The 16,456-nt window shown below is 40.1% G+C and overlaps 1 protein-coding gene across 17 annotated transcripts in view; it reads right to left on the bottom strand.

The window, feature by feature from the left end:
• Window positions 1-16,456, bottom strand: part of ATP2B2 (ATPase plasma membrane Ca2+ transporting 2) — a 2,164,916-nt gene that overhangs the window by 283,022 nt on the left and 1,865,438 nt on the right. For all 17 annotated transcript variants that reach the window (XM_069643898.1, XM_069643899.1, XM_069643906.1 and 14 more), the window contains one exon: window positions 7,463-7,550. In XM_069643898.1, coding sequence (XP_069499999.1) covers window positions 7,463-7,550 — 88 coding nt within the window. The remainder of the gene's footprint in view (window positions 1-7,462; window positions 7,551-16,456) is intronic.

Genomic DNA, 16,456 nt, shown 5'->3' with positions numbered 1-16,456 from the left:
TACTGAAGAAAACCTTGTCAGACACACATTTTGTGGTGGGGAGAGTTCCACGGACCAGAGGAATCTGGAACGCTCAAAGGCTCTCAGACTACCCCAGGGCAGTGTTAACATGCAAAGAAGTAAGTCAAATAACACATTTGTGCCAGGTTTTGATATTTTTTTCAAATTCCTAGAAGTGTTCATACTAAAGTCTGAAGGTTTGGGAATGTGTAGACCAACTTGAGAGAAAAAAATGTTACAACCTCCATAGAGAGAATGGAATGAGGTTCCTATTCCTCTCCAACAAAGACATGACCGCAGCAGCCATGGAAAGCATATTGATATGACAGGAGCTTTTCGCAGTAGAAATTTTTATGAAGACCATCTCTAAAGAGGAGAAGCTTCAGCCTTGTTAAGCTTTGGTGTAGCCAAAATAGACATGAGGTCCTGCTGGTATCATCTACGGGAGGTACTCATTTTTTGAAAACGCAGAAGACCATAACTACACAGGATAGACCTAGCCATGACATTGGAACTTTGTAATTTCTTCATGTTGCAGAAGACTGGGAACGGCTTGTAGCGATATACATCCTAATGGAGCCTTTATTTGGCCACCACATCCTTAAGATGCCACTGGGTGCTGATATCTGTCTTTGTTTGAGCCTTTTAACTTGGCAACTTTTCTAACTCTGTTTTTTTCCTCACTGTGTGGATTTTCTAAAGCTATACAACCTCCTGGAGCCTTTTCAGCTATGGGTGCAGAGTCCACCCCGTTGCTGAGTTTGGTCTTGAACATGTATTATTAATCTAAAGGTCAAAAATTGACTAGCACCTAATGGACCTCTGAACCTGACTGCTTGCACCCAAACACGTTTTAGCAGATGCTCTAGTGAAGACCTCTATAACTCCAGTCAGTATTATTTCTATTTTATATTGATTTTAACTTTTCACTTATTAAATTTACTCTCTTAGTTTATTCTTTACTTTTGCTGTTTTGGGATTTATTTCCCTTAACAGATAGAGTTTAATACAATTTGAATGCATGATCTAATGTTTATTAAATATTTGTATTAAGCAACTATTATTTAACTGATTTTATCAGTGGTTTCTTTTTAATCCTGTGTAAATCTCATGTCCTTTTCTCACTAAACTTAGAGCACAGCATACACTACATATAAAAGGAGGAATATCTTGCACATAGCTTTTGATCACTTTAAACAATGCCGAACAGTGAGTTTCTGCGCATCACAAGGTATACACCATTCTCACACCAATAACTGGCCCAGTCTCCTTCATACTGAAACACATATTTACAGTACCTCAAAACCTACAAAAGAGAAATACATGTCTGAATGTAAAATCCAGCCATCCTCAACTATGACACTACTGAAGGAAACATTGTTCATGTCTGAAGTCAAGTTGAAATATCAGCCCATGTTCAACACAACATTCTTTGCGAGATGCAGGGCGTAATATCCTAGGGTAGACCAATGGGTACTCCTGAATGGTTTATCAATGCTGGCAGCAATAGAGGACATCTCATCATAGCAGTCTGATGCCTTCCTAAGCGACCTCAGTCACTTAGTAAGGATGTTTTGTCCATCACCAGCTTTCAAAGAGGTTGATTAAACAAAGTATTATCAATTTTCTGTTTGACAGAGGCTCATTTGTCACTGACAGTCACTGGCATCGAGTGCCGACAAAGTTCCAACAACTCATAAACTACCTTCTCCATGTCCGCAGGACTTTGTTAGATAGTAACTGTTCCAACATGTGAGACATCCACACAAATCAACACAGAGTAAAACAATGTTATTCTATAATACCAGATCTCAAGAAACATATTCAAGAGATATACCAACAAGAAAACCTTAAGCGTGTCCTATAAGTACCATACTACTGCCCAGGATAGAGAGCGCAATTCAAAGTATTTTGCGTTGTTCAAAAGCTTTATGGGATATATTCACACCTTTTTGTCAAAGCACGGGAAGATTAACTAACCAATGATCATGAGCTCAATGAATGACCAACTAATCACTGTCCACAGAAGTCAGAAAATAAAACATAAATCCATGATTTATAGTAGTTACTTAATAATTGATGTGAGATTTGCACAGCAGGCACTTGCAGTTGTGCTGTGCTTGTCTGTTGTATGTGAACATGCACTTTTCACCAACCAACTTTCACGGATTTTCAATCCAAAAATCAGTTTGCAATGGCCACATTAGTACATCATATGTAAACCCCGAACACCAAACAGTGTTGAAGATGCGGAGGCCAAGAAGCATCCAGTTTTAGGGAAGGTTCCAATAGATCTATGCCTGTTCTTGAGTACAGTGAAATAATAACAAGGGAACTGCTGGTGAATGACTGGAATTAAAGGCCAAATGAAGGGACCCTGGAAAAGGAACATCAATTATAAACCGGGAAGTGCAGAGCCGTGCCGTGCCTATTCTTCATGCAATAGCCACATCATTGTTTTATTCAGAGCATCAATCCCTATATAGTAGTTATTGACAAGGCACACAGCTAGAACCAGGGCTAGGTACAGGGTGTCAACATGGAAAACCAGGGCATACAAATGCAAGGTAGAAATCCCGGAAAGAAGGAAGCATAAAGAATTTTAAGACAACTTCAAAATAGTAGAGCAATTACGAATTATGGGGGGAAGATAGGAATGCGAATCTCATGAGGTAGCATTTAGAGAACTGACACAGGAGCAACCACATGATTGGCAAACCATCAGCAAGTAGGATCTGTTATTCTACTGTGTACAGAATATAGAAATAGAAAAAGGGAAAGAGCGATACATGCAGAGTTATTGAAGCAGAAAACTGAGATCCACATGCCAATAAATGTAAACATCAAGAAATCTTAGCAATAAAGAGAACTTAAAAGAAAATGGTTGTGAGTTATCTCAGGAGGACATGATTACTGCAACTGTAAATACAACAATGGTGTCATGTGATTGAAAAGAAATAGTGAAGGAGGAGCTAGTTCAAAAGTAAAATCAATGAATGAATCTGCATAGCTTGTCCAATCACATATTGCTTACATAGTAGAAAGGACAAACAAGTCAACACAGACAACCCAAACTGATGCCCATAGAGCACTTGGAGAATACATTATTTCAAAGTGTCAGCTGACAGGCAGAGGAACTGAAGCTTAGTAGACAGTGGGAAACAACACGATTATATGTGCGCGTCATATGAAAATCAATCAAAAGAGAGGAATAACAGGGAATGGTGTTGAAATGAAGGCAAGCATGTCACAAGTACAAGGCCCAATATTAAAATAGGCAATTAATGTCAAGGAAAATCTAATCATCACAAATGTGCTTAAGTCATTACTAATACAAAGGCTGAAGGACTACATAGGCACACAGGTAAACAACACATTACTTCTGAAGATAACAATTACATAGAAGACTGGTGCCTTGAAAAAGAGGCCATCCTTGTGGGATGCAGAAACAGAAAGGTTAATATGATACAGCAATGCACTAAGCCAAAAAATTGCTGATTTTCTTTTTTTTTTAATTGTTCATTGAAAAGGGACCAAACACAAGAACTTGTAGAGTGTTGTATCGTTGTGCTGAGTGCAAGAGTAACCGCTTCCCCTTACCACATGGAAGGCATACTATTGAACAGCAATATTGTTGTGGCACTACCTCTGGTGTATGTAGGAAACTGGCGTTATTAACCTTGTGTTTTGCTAAAGATAAGATGATATTAATATCTTCCATGCATGGTTATTTTACTACCCAATAAGTATTTGCACTTCCAATATGCTATATCTTTTATACTCATAATAGAAACATACTAAGAATGCTCTCACTCTCTGGTTTAGTATTTATGTATATTTCTTCACTTTTTGAGATAATATATGAGCATTAAAATAGAATACTGGAACAATATGCAGTTACCACTACTAGCAATGAAGTAGTGGACTAGAGGCATATCATTCTACTCCTCTACTCCGTTCTGAAAAATTAAAGCAACTTTCAACCGATGTGTGTATAGCTATTGTGGCCCAGTAACACTTACAATCTTAATCACAATAATGATGCTGTCAGGTTTGGTAAGTCAGGGGATAGGTGAGGTCATCGATGCCAATGCCTGTGCTGTAAAGCCCATTATACATGGAAAGGGTTAAATCAATGTGTCAAAAGTCTATCAGCCTGATTCATGGATTATTTGCGTGAAAAACGCAAATTTGCACGCCTTTCTGCCCGAAAATCCCCATACTTCAAACAGGGATTTTCAGGCCGAAAGGCGTGCAAATCTGCGTTTTTCACGCAAATAATTACATGAATCAGCCTGTATGACTTTGAAGGACCTTTAACTAAGAAACATCTAAATGCAATATAAAGCTATTGATTACAAAACTAAAGGTAAACCTTTTAAAACTCCTTGTAAAGGATTCCATCCATCCATTCACTGTTCTTTGATGGATCCACTTATGCTATTGAATGAAAGTAGAGGGGCAGGTAGAGGCTGTTGTTATGTGTTTTGCCAAAAACTGTTATCATGATTACTTCAATGTTTCACCAGCGCAGACATAGGTGGAAGGCTTACTTATTAAACATATATCCTGGACTCTCTTATTGGTGTAACAAAGGAAAAGAAAAATATATTTGGAAAAAAACGGGTACACATGAGCTTATTTTACCTACGTTTTAGGCCCATGAGCAGCTGTACTTTATCAGCTGGAAGAGATAGGAGAGCTGTTTGCTTCTAATTGACAAAGCAGTTAAACTCCAAATTATTAAAGCAAGCATTCAACTCCAAATTTGAAAATGAAAGTATCTATTCTAGTCCCAAAGACAATACTACTGCCATGTCCCATGCATGCAATTAGCTGCTTGATTCAATGCCCCAGGCATTCCAGCTTGTGAATAAGATGAGGCTTCCACACTCAGCCCCCTTCTTGCTTCTTCAGGAGTCTGGCCCACCAGTGCTTCTGTTGCCCGAGTACCACTGCTATTCTAGCAGTTATTCACATAGGGTTTCAGCCAACCCCCTCAGGCTTATCTGAAACACTCTTGTTTCCTTGTCAGCCAATCATCACTAGTGGGTGTCATGCATTTAATCATTAGAGTCAATTAGCTAGAATGCACTGTGAGATCTGTGTCCTATATGAATAAAATAAGATTTGCAAATTGATTGCATTTAAATTGGCATCTGTTTTACGAATGTCTCCAAGGAAGAATATAGCCTCACTGTCAGCGGCAATCAACTGCTCGGTTGGATGTCCCCATGAGGTCTGTGGCCGATGGAAAAACATGAGATTTAGCTATATCGTTTGTCTAGAATTTCATATTAGAATGTATGCAAGACATCTCTTCAAAATAACATGTTGCATTTAACAACCCTTCTTTACTACCAATGTAATTGTATTTATCGTGGTTACCTTATTCTAACCTCTGGAGCTGACAATAGAGTATTGTAATCTTATGTTGTGAATAACCATATCACTACTGCTAAACAGTGGTGAAATAAAACTCAAATTCAAACTAGAGTATGCAATATTCAGAATGCAATGGCCTCTGCATGGTCTCCTTATTCTGTGGCACATAGAGTGAATGATTTAAGTGGGTTTGTACCTGCTTTGTGCAAGGGTGTCATTTCTAACAGAAAAGATGTAACAAAAATACATTGGGGGTCATTACGTGTTTGGAGGTAGTCATGGTGCAAATAGCACCATGGCTGCCATCAAACCCGGGTCCGGGTTCACTGAATGGGGACTTACCGGGTCATTCCAACCTTGGAGGACCCGGTAAGTCCCCATTCAGAAAAAACATTCCCCATTTCTATTCGAGCCCCCATAGGGCTCAATGGGAATGGGGAAAGAGCTAATAACGGGCCCTCTTAATAGGGCGGTAGGGGGTTAACAACACTGGAATCCTTACCGGTGCCGTTAACCCCCTACCGCCAGGGTTGGAATGACCCCCATTGAGTTGAGCTAGAATAGTCGGGATAGAGGGAAACAGCATGATTGTTCTGATGTTGTACTGATGCCAGAGACCAAACATACCCTTCTCTGTGTGGGTCTGTTATTTGGCGCTCTAGCAAATAGAGGCAGGTGTGTACAGATGGGAGCCTCGCCAGCCCATGGTACCAGGATGTATTTGCTGCTATTATGTTTTGTAAGTTGTTTGTAGAGATGCAATGTTCTGTTGTTTCATGTCTGTAGGGGTGGTTTTGGAATGTATTTCTGTGTGAGTAGGTAATTGTCCTGCATACAGTGTACTTAAGTGTCGAACTGGGAGAGAATGTAGTGGGGGAGATTAGTGGCAGAGCACCCCTGGATGTAGTAGGCAAGGTCTTTAAGGGGTAATGGTAAGGAACATAACGCATTGGGAATTACTCAGGGAGAAACATAAACGACATAAACCAATATTGAGGGTCCTGGACCAATATTCACATAGTTACAATGTATATTTTTGCATACTTATGAGAAGTTACCAAGAAAGAGGGACTGGGCAGTCAGTTGAGAATAGATAGCATAAGGGTGATGATATAACTTCACTTAATGCCAAGTAGGGCTTGAGTCTTGCCTTGAACAATTCCTCTCAAAGAACGGTTTTGTTGCTTCAGGGGCAAGTGGATTGCCTTCACCATTCTCACCCATTACCCTTTACTGGATTGTTGCTTTTCTCTCACAGATTACGGTATGGATACCCTTGTCAGGGTCCCACTATGTCCCTCTCCAAACAAGTCTCTGCAATGTTGGAACATGAGGGTTTGGCTGGTGTCTTAACATAACTTAAATGATCCTAAACAAAACAGAAGCATACTAAGATGTGATTGATTGTATACACCTTGCTACTCAGGATTGGCGTTATACCAGCACATGCACAATTTACTATCTATAGGGTATGAGCTTTATGTTTTTGACATATTGCTAATATTACTGTGTAAATAAACTATATTGTGGGTGTAGTCTTCAATAAAATAAACAACCATTTTATGGAAAGTGCATGCACTCGTTTGTCATTTTCAGACTGCATATTTCATGCTTCCCTAATGGACTCAAGTTTACAGTGAGTTAAAGAAAGATTACACCGCCTTTATTCATGTGACCATCAAAACACATCTTCGAGGTTAAATACTAAGAAACCTGGTATGACAGCAGGTGGACAGGCTGCCCTGTAAGACCTAACATTGAAACAGTTAACATTTGGACACCAACAACCCATACGTTTGACAGACTTCTTTTAATCTTCAACAAATTTGATACCTTTTCTAAGTTTGTCTGAATTTTTTGTCTTGACGTTTTTTATGTTGGTTCATTTTTCCCCTAGCTATCTATGTATTTACTATTGAATGACAGCTCAATGTATGCATGTGTACTTAGCAAGAGTACTTAGCGAGTGGAGACATGATATTAAAGAAATATTATACAACATATTTCTGAAGCAGTGAGCTCGTAAAAGCATTACTTTCAATACAAAACAAATGATCTCATGAAAACGTGTTTTTACCTTTTACTAATGTGTGTTTGTCAGTGGGAGAAGAGCGAGCGAGCACTCGAAGCTTTGGCCAGATCTTGTCAATCCGTTCTTGCTCAATCTAAAGGCAAAGATTAACACATTAATATGATTTCATCAATTGGGGTGTTTGTATCAACAGAAATAATGCACGGATTTGACTGTTTCAACTATAATCTCTGAAACTGCAAAACTGAGACTTGTCAGAACAACAAAAAATATAAGATTAATTGTGGCTTCAATTAATGCCCCTTTTTATGATTCACCCAAATCAAGAACTCGTAACTTCTGAATTTGACATCACTTGTGTGAAATATGAAAGCCATGCGACTGCCACATCATACATCCATTTCCTGTTAGGTCCTTCCTCATGCCACTTCCCACTGGCTACTCTGAGCTAACCAAAACAGGAAGTGACTGCCCACTTAGAGGCAAGGATCCTACTTTTCCGCTGAGAGCATTGAAATGGTTTGACTACTTACATAAACATAACATTGTATATGAATTGCTATGAAATAAGGGGAACATTCGACCTCTGGGTTCAGAGTCAACTCGTGCTTCACTTTCACTTTCGATTCCGTCAGATATGACTCTGTACCTCTTTGTGGAAAATTTCCCCTTAGTTGATAGTCAGCGATATACCATTTTATATCTCTAAATAGAGTATGTGTTGATTCTCTGTTTCTTATGGCACAGCCAGCACAAAAGTCTTAACTGACTTTGGAGTCACATCAGTTCCAATTTAGAAGAGCTGGATCGATAGATCTAAAATGCAGTAATAATATATTCTATAAAATTGACCAGTCAAAAAAAAGTAGGCAACATCCATATATATAGCAATTAATTACAGCATGGACATTTACTTTATAATAGTGATACAAAGGATGTGGTGCTACAGCAACAACACATTGCACATTTCTCCTCAAATTGCCTCTCCCTCTGCCCCCTCCCTGCCACCACACTTTCAGTGGGCACCCGGAAGTCAGCCTTCTGGCTTAACTATAAAGAGAGCGTCCAATTCTCTTTTTATCCCACCCACAAACCACTATCTCCTCAAAGCAATCTATATTTTCATTGCAATGTAGCACATTATATTAATTAAGAAAAGTAAACAATGAAATACAAGTTCATGTGCTGACTTCAAAATTCGAAATGATTATGTTTATCTTATGAATATTATTACTATATGGTGTACGGAATGTTTTCAAATTGAACTAAAATGAAACTTATATTTATGATATTTCTACAGCTTGAACACAATACAAAGGAGTGCATGGTCTAAATTAAAATGCACTTTCCAAGATCTGTTAGACTTACTTCTCTAAACTTTGAAAAGGATTGTGCGCGCATGTATTTAAAAATCTATAGACCCCCTCTAACATGGAACTAGTGATCAACAAAGCATATTTGGACCATTAGGATGATTTGCTAATAATATATATTTAATTCAGTATCGTAGGTGGAGATGCAAAACCGAATTATTAAGTTTTGCCTCAGACTATTCTACTTTATTTATGCAAGTTGCTTTTTACCATTACCCAGGGAGTTCAGCTCTAGTCTTGATAATGTCTTTCAAGCTTGTTTCTGTGTTGGTAAAACTAAAAGGATAACTTTCTAGAAAAGGGCACTTTGCATTTATAAGTGTGTATGGGTTATCATCCTGTAGTGCGTGTGCAAAAATGAGCTCAATACCATGGCGTCAGTGCACAGCCATTTTGGACATTCACTTCCAGACCGCAATGACAGTCTATGTTTCAGCGAGCTTAGTTAGGAGGCAGACATGATTTCGGCAGCGGTTGCACTATTTTAGCGCGAAGTAGAAGAGTTTACTGTGTAGGATAGTTTGCACATTGTTCGCTCAAGGCCGAGCCGAGAGGAGAATCAATGATGTGCAGGTGCATTGATAAGGGGTCATTAAACACAACAGGAGGCTGAGGGAGTGGCAATGCCCACTGCAAACCAGCCCTCATTGAGGTTATTCACCTTTAGATACAAACATTAGGGTTAGACAAGCTGTTCATACTGTTATCAGAAATGATACTTTAGGAAAAACCAGAGATCTTCACAACCTTTTGGTGCTTACGATAAATTAAATTATGAAGCACAAGCGAGTCTAGCTTAAAAAAATAAACAGTTTTATTATTCACATATCAAAAATATCAAGCTCGGCAGTGCCATGAGTGGTCACTGTAATAAAAAATCACCAAATGATTGTAAGCAAGTATTAAACCAATACAAACTAGGTCAAACGGAACAGTGCAATTAAGTTACAGACAGTAGATTTCTAGGACAAGAGTAATAAATCTATTGGCCTATAATGTCAGTGGTGTCATAAAGTGTCATGTGCTGTGTAAATTCGCAAGTAAAAAACTACTCTCACTCCAATCAAACTAACCATTACTCATTCATCCACATACAAACAAATCACTCCAACATGTTTTTTTCCAAAACATAAACAGTGCAAAAAGATGTGCAAGGAAATTTGTCAGGGACTGTCAACAAAGTATACCTAAAACAAACACTGTACTTGACAACATAGAAGACCTTCTAAACCAACCAGGGTATGTATATACCTGTTAGTTCAATGGACAATCTAAATATGAGCGCTACACCCTAGAGGGTGCTGAAGCCGAACACTGCAGCAACCTAGCACAATTTAATGTCGGGTTGTCGAGGTATCCAGGCCGTGACTACCGGAAACGCCGTGAATCACCTGAAAACAGTAGAGAGGAGACAATGGACAACTATTACCATTTGTCTAGTCCAACTATGTCCATAAATTGACATAGCAGCTTATTGGCCCGATGCAATTAGCGTGCCAGTAGAAAAAGCGGGCACCTGTGTGGTCCTAGGAGCATGCAGTGATAGATGATTTAGCAAGAGAAAAGGGGAGAGGAAAAGGAAAAGGCAAGGACAAGTCAGAGCAGACCAAAGAGGAGAGATACTTGACAAGCTTCCAAGACTGTATGCGTCGCAAAAAGGTTGTTAAGCTGAAGAGTTAATTGCACATAGTGTCAAAATAGGGCATGCAAGGCATGTGGATCTAAAAAAGACCACCCTGGGAAATGTGAGTGTTTAAAAGACTTAAAGCACACATTTCTTACCTTATGTCACTCTAGTCTCTAAAGAACAATTTCGAGAGACGGGGCACCGGAGAATGCCTGTCTATGGTGCGGTCTGGTCAGCCATAGTAATGTTGATTGACCGGCCCTAATGTGCTGCTAGAGTCAAAAAATAGGAGGAAAAAATGAGCACTATGATCGGGAGATAGTAGTAAGATCTTAAAAACAGAGAAACACCAACGTCACTGTTGATCCCTGTGTTCCGTGCTCACAAGACTTGATGTGGCATAAATACCTTAGGCTTCAAGGGCTGTCTCGCATGAGAGCTTCACTGGTTGTGGCAGAAGGACAAAACTGCCTCCCGTATCCGGTTGCAGTGGCGAGAGCAGACATATGTCTCTCAACGTCAAACGCTGTTGTGGTACGACTGTAGGGCGAGCACCGTTCAAAGTGACGCTATGGGTTACTTCGATGGGGGGAGGCAAAGAAAACATGCGTAAAGAGAGAGACAGTTATACAGGGGAGAGATGGAGTGGACGAAGCATCAACAGGTATTCGATTCCTCTCCTTAACCCAGCCGGCGTAAGCCTAAGTTCAAACCCGAACTTTCCCTCAATAAAGCTTACCCGCAAGTTGAACGTATTACTGCACAGGACGAGTCCAACGTATCTGGGCCCGGATGTCTGAGGTCACATGACTCACGGCTCTCTTAAAGTACCATACAGCGTGGGAGAGCATCGCGTTTCATTGGTTCTGGCGCTCTGTTACAGCTACAATGAGTTCACTGACCGTACAGCAACCCCTCCCACATGAAAGTCGAGAAACCAATGCACGCCCAACCTCCGTACTGAGCCAGCAGGGTGATGCCATTCAAGCTGGTAAGAGGGAGGTGGCCGTTGAGTTGTGGATTGTTACACTGCTGCACAATGGTTATATGTGGGTTTACATCTAGGGCATAGCATAACCTCTCTCACTGAATGCTGGAGCAACGTCTGTGACTGATGGTGCCGGAAGGTAGCGGACTGCGTTACAACAACAGAGTTGCGCAACATGACTGGTGCCTCACGTCTGAGTGCTCTAAAGAGGTGCCTAAACGTTCAGTGAGTCACGTGATACAGTAAGCTATCCCTTCCTTAAAAGAGGCATATGTGTGTGGTATCTATCTGGAAAGCGGCCGGCACTACCCGAAAATGAAGACCAGAACCCATCTCTGGTATGGTTGGTATGGCTATAATATAAGGAGTCACTTTGAGTAACTAGTGCATCTAAAGGGTGCCTGGCTGAATAGGGCATGGTTAGTGCCCCTTTACACCTTAGGGAAAGTGCACTAGAGGTGGTGCCAATCGATTTTTTCATTAAGGCCCATACTTGCACTTTTAGTTAGGTAGATCATGTGTTGTTCCTTGTGAAACAAGGTATGCTTTTCTCTGTTCATGTCCATACTAGGTAGTAATTTGTACAGAACAGTCTATTTTAACTTGTCGGGTGAGTGTACATTTTCCACCCAATAGTCCACCATGGGTGCATTGTTGGTTCTGTTTTTAAGGCAGCTTCTATGTTTGCCGATCCTTAATTTGACTCTTCTGTCTGTTTTGCCAATGAAGACCTTGTGGCATGGGCACCAAATAGGGTAGATCACCATTGCTGATTTGCAGTTGGTATGTTTGTTTTGCCTCCATGGTGACGATAAACCAATATCAACTTCTGTGCTTCTGCTAGTGAATCTGCAATACGTGCAGTGTCCGCAGGGGAAATGACCGGTCATTGGAGGCATATTCCACATTTCTGTGATGGTCTTCTGGATATGTGGTCTTAAGGATATGTCATTGCGGGTTACTAATTCTTTGATGTTTTTGCTCCTTTTAAAGGCCACTGTAGGTCTTGGTGCCTCACTTTTATCCAGGGTTGTCCACTTTTTCAGGATGATTTTTTTAATGTCATTGGACATATTACTGTATGTTGACAACGACCAATTTATCTTGTTTTTTAGAGCTGTTATGCTCTTTGTAGTCCAAAAGGGCCACACAGTGGTTATTTTTGGCTCACTTCAAGGCTCTATTGGTCACTTCCTTACGGTAGCCTCCTTCTGTTAGATTGTCCTGTATTTTTGTGGCTCCTTCCAGGAAGTCATTTTTGTTCGAGCTGTGTGTTTGAGTCAAAAAATTTGGCCTAGAGGTAGATTGTCTCTTACATGTTTTGGATGGAAACTCTCGTAATGTAACATCGAGTTTCTATCGGTCGGTTTGTTGTATGGTTTGACAAGCAGTTCTTTAGAGGCGTCATTTACTGAAATGGTGATGGCCAGGAAGTTCAACTTGGTTTTACTGTAAGTGGATGTAAAGTTAAGAAATCTGTCTTGGGTGTTGATCTAGGCCAGAAAATGAGTCAAGTCATCTTCTGTACCTTGCCATATGACAAAAATGTCATTGATGTACTCATGCCATTTCCTTCTGTTCTGGGAAAAAGAGCGCAGGAGAAAAGCTGGGTTTTTCCAGTGTCTGGATTTTTCCACTCTTGCCTCTTATACTTGCTGTCCTTTGGCCGGTGGCAGCCGGTAACCTATGGGGTGCAGGGATTCGTCCTCCTTAAAGAAGAGAGCTATCCCAATGAGGAGACAGAGAATTGGAACCCCGGGTGATGATGCCTCACTGAGAGGGAGGAAGCTCCGCTCCAGTCCCCATTAGTTAACGAAATATCTCTTTGCCTTCCTGCCCTGGGACTGGGTGTTGTTGCCATTGCTGAGATGAAGCTTTGTCTTATGACTGCCCTAACATTGATGTATACTTGTTGTGTTTGTCCTTGTTCATGTATCTAGGTATAACCAGTTGCTTTTATCGTATAGTTTTATGTATGCTTAGAACCTGTGAATAAAGGGCCTATAAAGAGCCAATTACTTCCTAATTATTGGTCTAAGTGTACGTTATTGCCTTCCTGAGTCCAAAAACATTTAGTCCGTGTAATAGGGTGAGTAATTCTGAGATCTTTACACATGTCTGAAAAGCAAAACACATCCACAAAGAGGTGGTTTTTCCATTGAGTACTTTTTGCACCACTCTCTGTATGCCCTTAAGAAATTCCTTTTACATCTCTGAAAAATGCATCTTTGTCCTTCTACAGCAGAAGAGGAAATGGTCACTACAGTCAATGCAGCTTTATCAGACCTCGAGAGCCATTATTGACGGTACACAATTCCAGAGTGTTTCTCTCAGGTTACAAAAACTCGTAGAGTAGGAGACAGTTCTGGATGAAATACCGCTGTGCACCCTGCCACTCAAGTTCCATTGGGTCTCTACAGACACAGGAGGGGTGGGAAGGTATGCAAGGAGGTTTCACCACAGCACGTGTGTGTCCTTCAAATACCAAGGTCTTTAGAGACCTAATTAATTCAAGAACACTTGACAGACCAGCAGCACAAACATTACTCCAGTGTCAGTATCCCTTTAGAGTATCATAGTAGTGGATCTTCTTAATAAGGTGACAATGGAAGATTATGTCATGTTGTTGTGGTGTTGCTACCAGACAGTGCAATTCTGAATGAGTTATGGGTTTTTGGGAGAGTGTCACATGAAAGTGATTGCAGAAGCTCAAAAGAGAAAGAGTCACTGCTCTCATAACAACCAGCCTCATATGTTTCTGATAGGTCTAGCAGAATGAGAATGACTATTCTATCAATCTTATGTTAAATTGAATATCTTATCTTGTAGGAGGGTGCATTTGTCCACTCTGAATTTGGAGTTGTGAGATGACTAATCTTTCCACAATTATTTACCCAAATGGGAAGTTTGAGATTGGGCTTATATTAAATTATTGGTGCCAGCATTTGTTTTCTTAAGAAGGTCTTGTATCGATCCCATTATCACAAAGGAATTACAGAAGGCATTGAGGGCCAGGTGTAAAGTGATTGCATTATTCTTCATCGGATGAGTAGAGCATAGGGCTCTGTGGGCAGAGGGCACCATCACTTCTTTAGCTGCTTTAATTGGTTTATTCTTTGACCTCATACTCCGAGATGGGCTTGTAAGTGGCGAAGGTATGTGTCACCTTACATAAAATAAACATAAAATAATTTCAGTGGTTAAAGTGGTGAAAGTGGATGTCACATTAGGGCCAGAAATAGTGGGGAAGAATTAATGGTTTGGAAATACAATGTACAGCTTGACAGTTTCTATTCGACTGTGAAGAGGCATCCCTGTTAGTGAGCTTTGTAATATTCACCTTTCTTGTATCAGAGCGCTTATGATAGTCTCATGATTTTTTTAAGTTGCCCAACCTATCCTTTTCTAGGCCAGTTGTATACAGCCACCTTTCAAGGTTCAAACCCTTGCTTCTACATGTGTAAGTTCCTTAGTGAATTGATTAGCTTATTTTCTATCAGATGTGGCCCACTTGATAACAGAAGGTAAGGCTATGAAGGGTCTCTGCTGTGATCTTCTAGGAATATCCTTTTTTAAAGATGGTGTCACTGATTGTAAACCCTGGGCTAAAACTCTAAAAGGGGCACTAGTTATTTTCATGTTTAGGAAATCATTGGATTTTCAATACACCCTGCACCCCATGACCCAATAGTGTGCATCATATATGTGGCAAACATATAGAATGTAAGGTGTCCAATCTGGTGCAGCAAGTGTGGAACGATTGAAACATCTCACATGTCTGGTAAGAGGAACTTTATTTAACACTGCCTATAGCTGTGTAAAATAGCTGGTTAAGTGCTGTCACATTGCGTTGATATTACCAGATTTATTCACAATACTCATTCACTAATACCCTTGGAATTTTGAAATTTCTCAAAGACTCTCACAAATGTATTGAGGAATATTATTTACATCAGTTAAAAACTTTTGTGACTGATAGAGTTCAATTTGTGAAGGTCGAAAGACTAGAAAAGAGGTCATCCATTCCACCTACACTCACTGTTGCTGTGTTCATCACACCTATATTGTAGCATCCCACAGTGTGATTTTTGATATATTCATCTGTGCATCTCATATACTGTTCCTTACTGTTGTATCTTGAAATTATGTGTTGCATTCCATATAATGGACACTATTGAACAATGCCTAATGGACTATTCTTTGCTTCAGGATACCTCATGCCAAACTAAAGGGACACCTGTAGCGTGCCAAAATATTATTTTTTTGTGTTTAAAGTAGTCAAAGTTTTCATGAGCTAATTTATAAATGATATGTCTAATTCCATTATTGATGTAATCCGTTATATACAATACAATTAGTGTTGTCACCAGAGATGGCATCACCGATGTCATTTGTAATGTCATCAGAGTTCCCATAAAACATGTAATTAGTGATGTCCTCAGTGATGTGATCTGTGATGTCATTATTGTGGTCATAGTCTTTGCAACAGGGGGCACAAAGTAAAGGTGGCTTTAGGTGAATTTCCAGGGATTTGTTACATTATTTTCTCACCTTAATGACCCTGCAACTAAAGTTTTTTTCTGTTCATTTTCAAGTTTTTTTTTATTCCTAGATTTTAGAATGCTTCCAGAATACTAGCATAGTCTTCGGCCATGGTCAGTGGCCATGGCCTTTGGATGAGTCCACGGTCCATTTTAAAATGCTACAAGACCACTAACCATGGCCTTCGGATTGCAGGCTTTGAGAACTCAAAATGTGTTAAGGCAATCCACGGTGATATTAAATTATGTGCCATGGAGCACACACTTTGGTTAAGTAAGCAGCGTTCTCAAAGCCATACACCCCTTTTTGGCAATTTTGCATGCCCATTCTGCTGCAGCGCTACAGCGCTCATTTCGGTGTGCCCTTTTTGGTGTGAAAATTGTTATTTTGTCACGAGGGATGTTCGGACGTGGCTGACATTGCGCTATGTCTAAATGCCCTCGTGCTAAATAAGATCACCAGACTGCACTGCAACAAATCTTGCCACCTCCCACTTGCGTTGATTTTCT

The sequence above is a fragment of the Ambystoma mexicanum genome, chromosome 2p, assembly GCF_040938575.1.
Source record: "Ambystoma mexicanum isolate Mex_15411 chromosome 2p, UKY_AmexF1_1, whole genome shotgun sequence".
NCBI classification, from domain to species: Eukaryota; Metazoa; Chordata; class Amphibia; order Caudata; family Ambystomatidae; genus Ambystoma; species Ambystoma mexicanum.
Note: the sequence above shows the minus strand (reverse complement) of the source record. Positions and strands in the feature narration are given on the sequence as shown.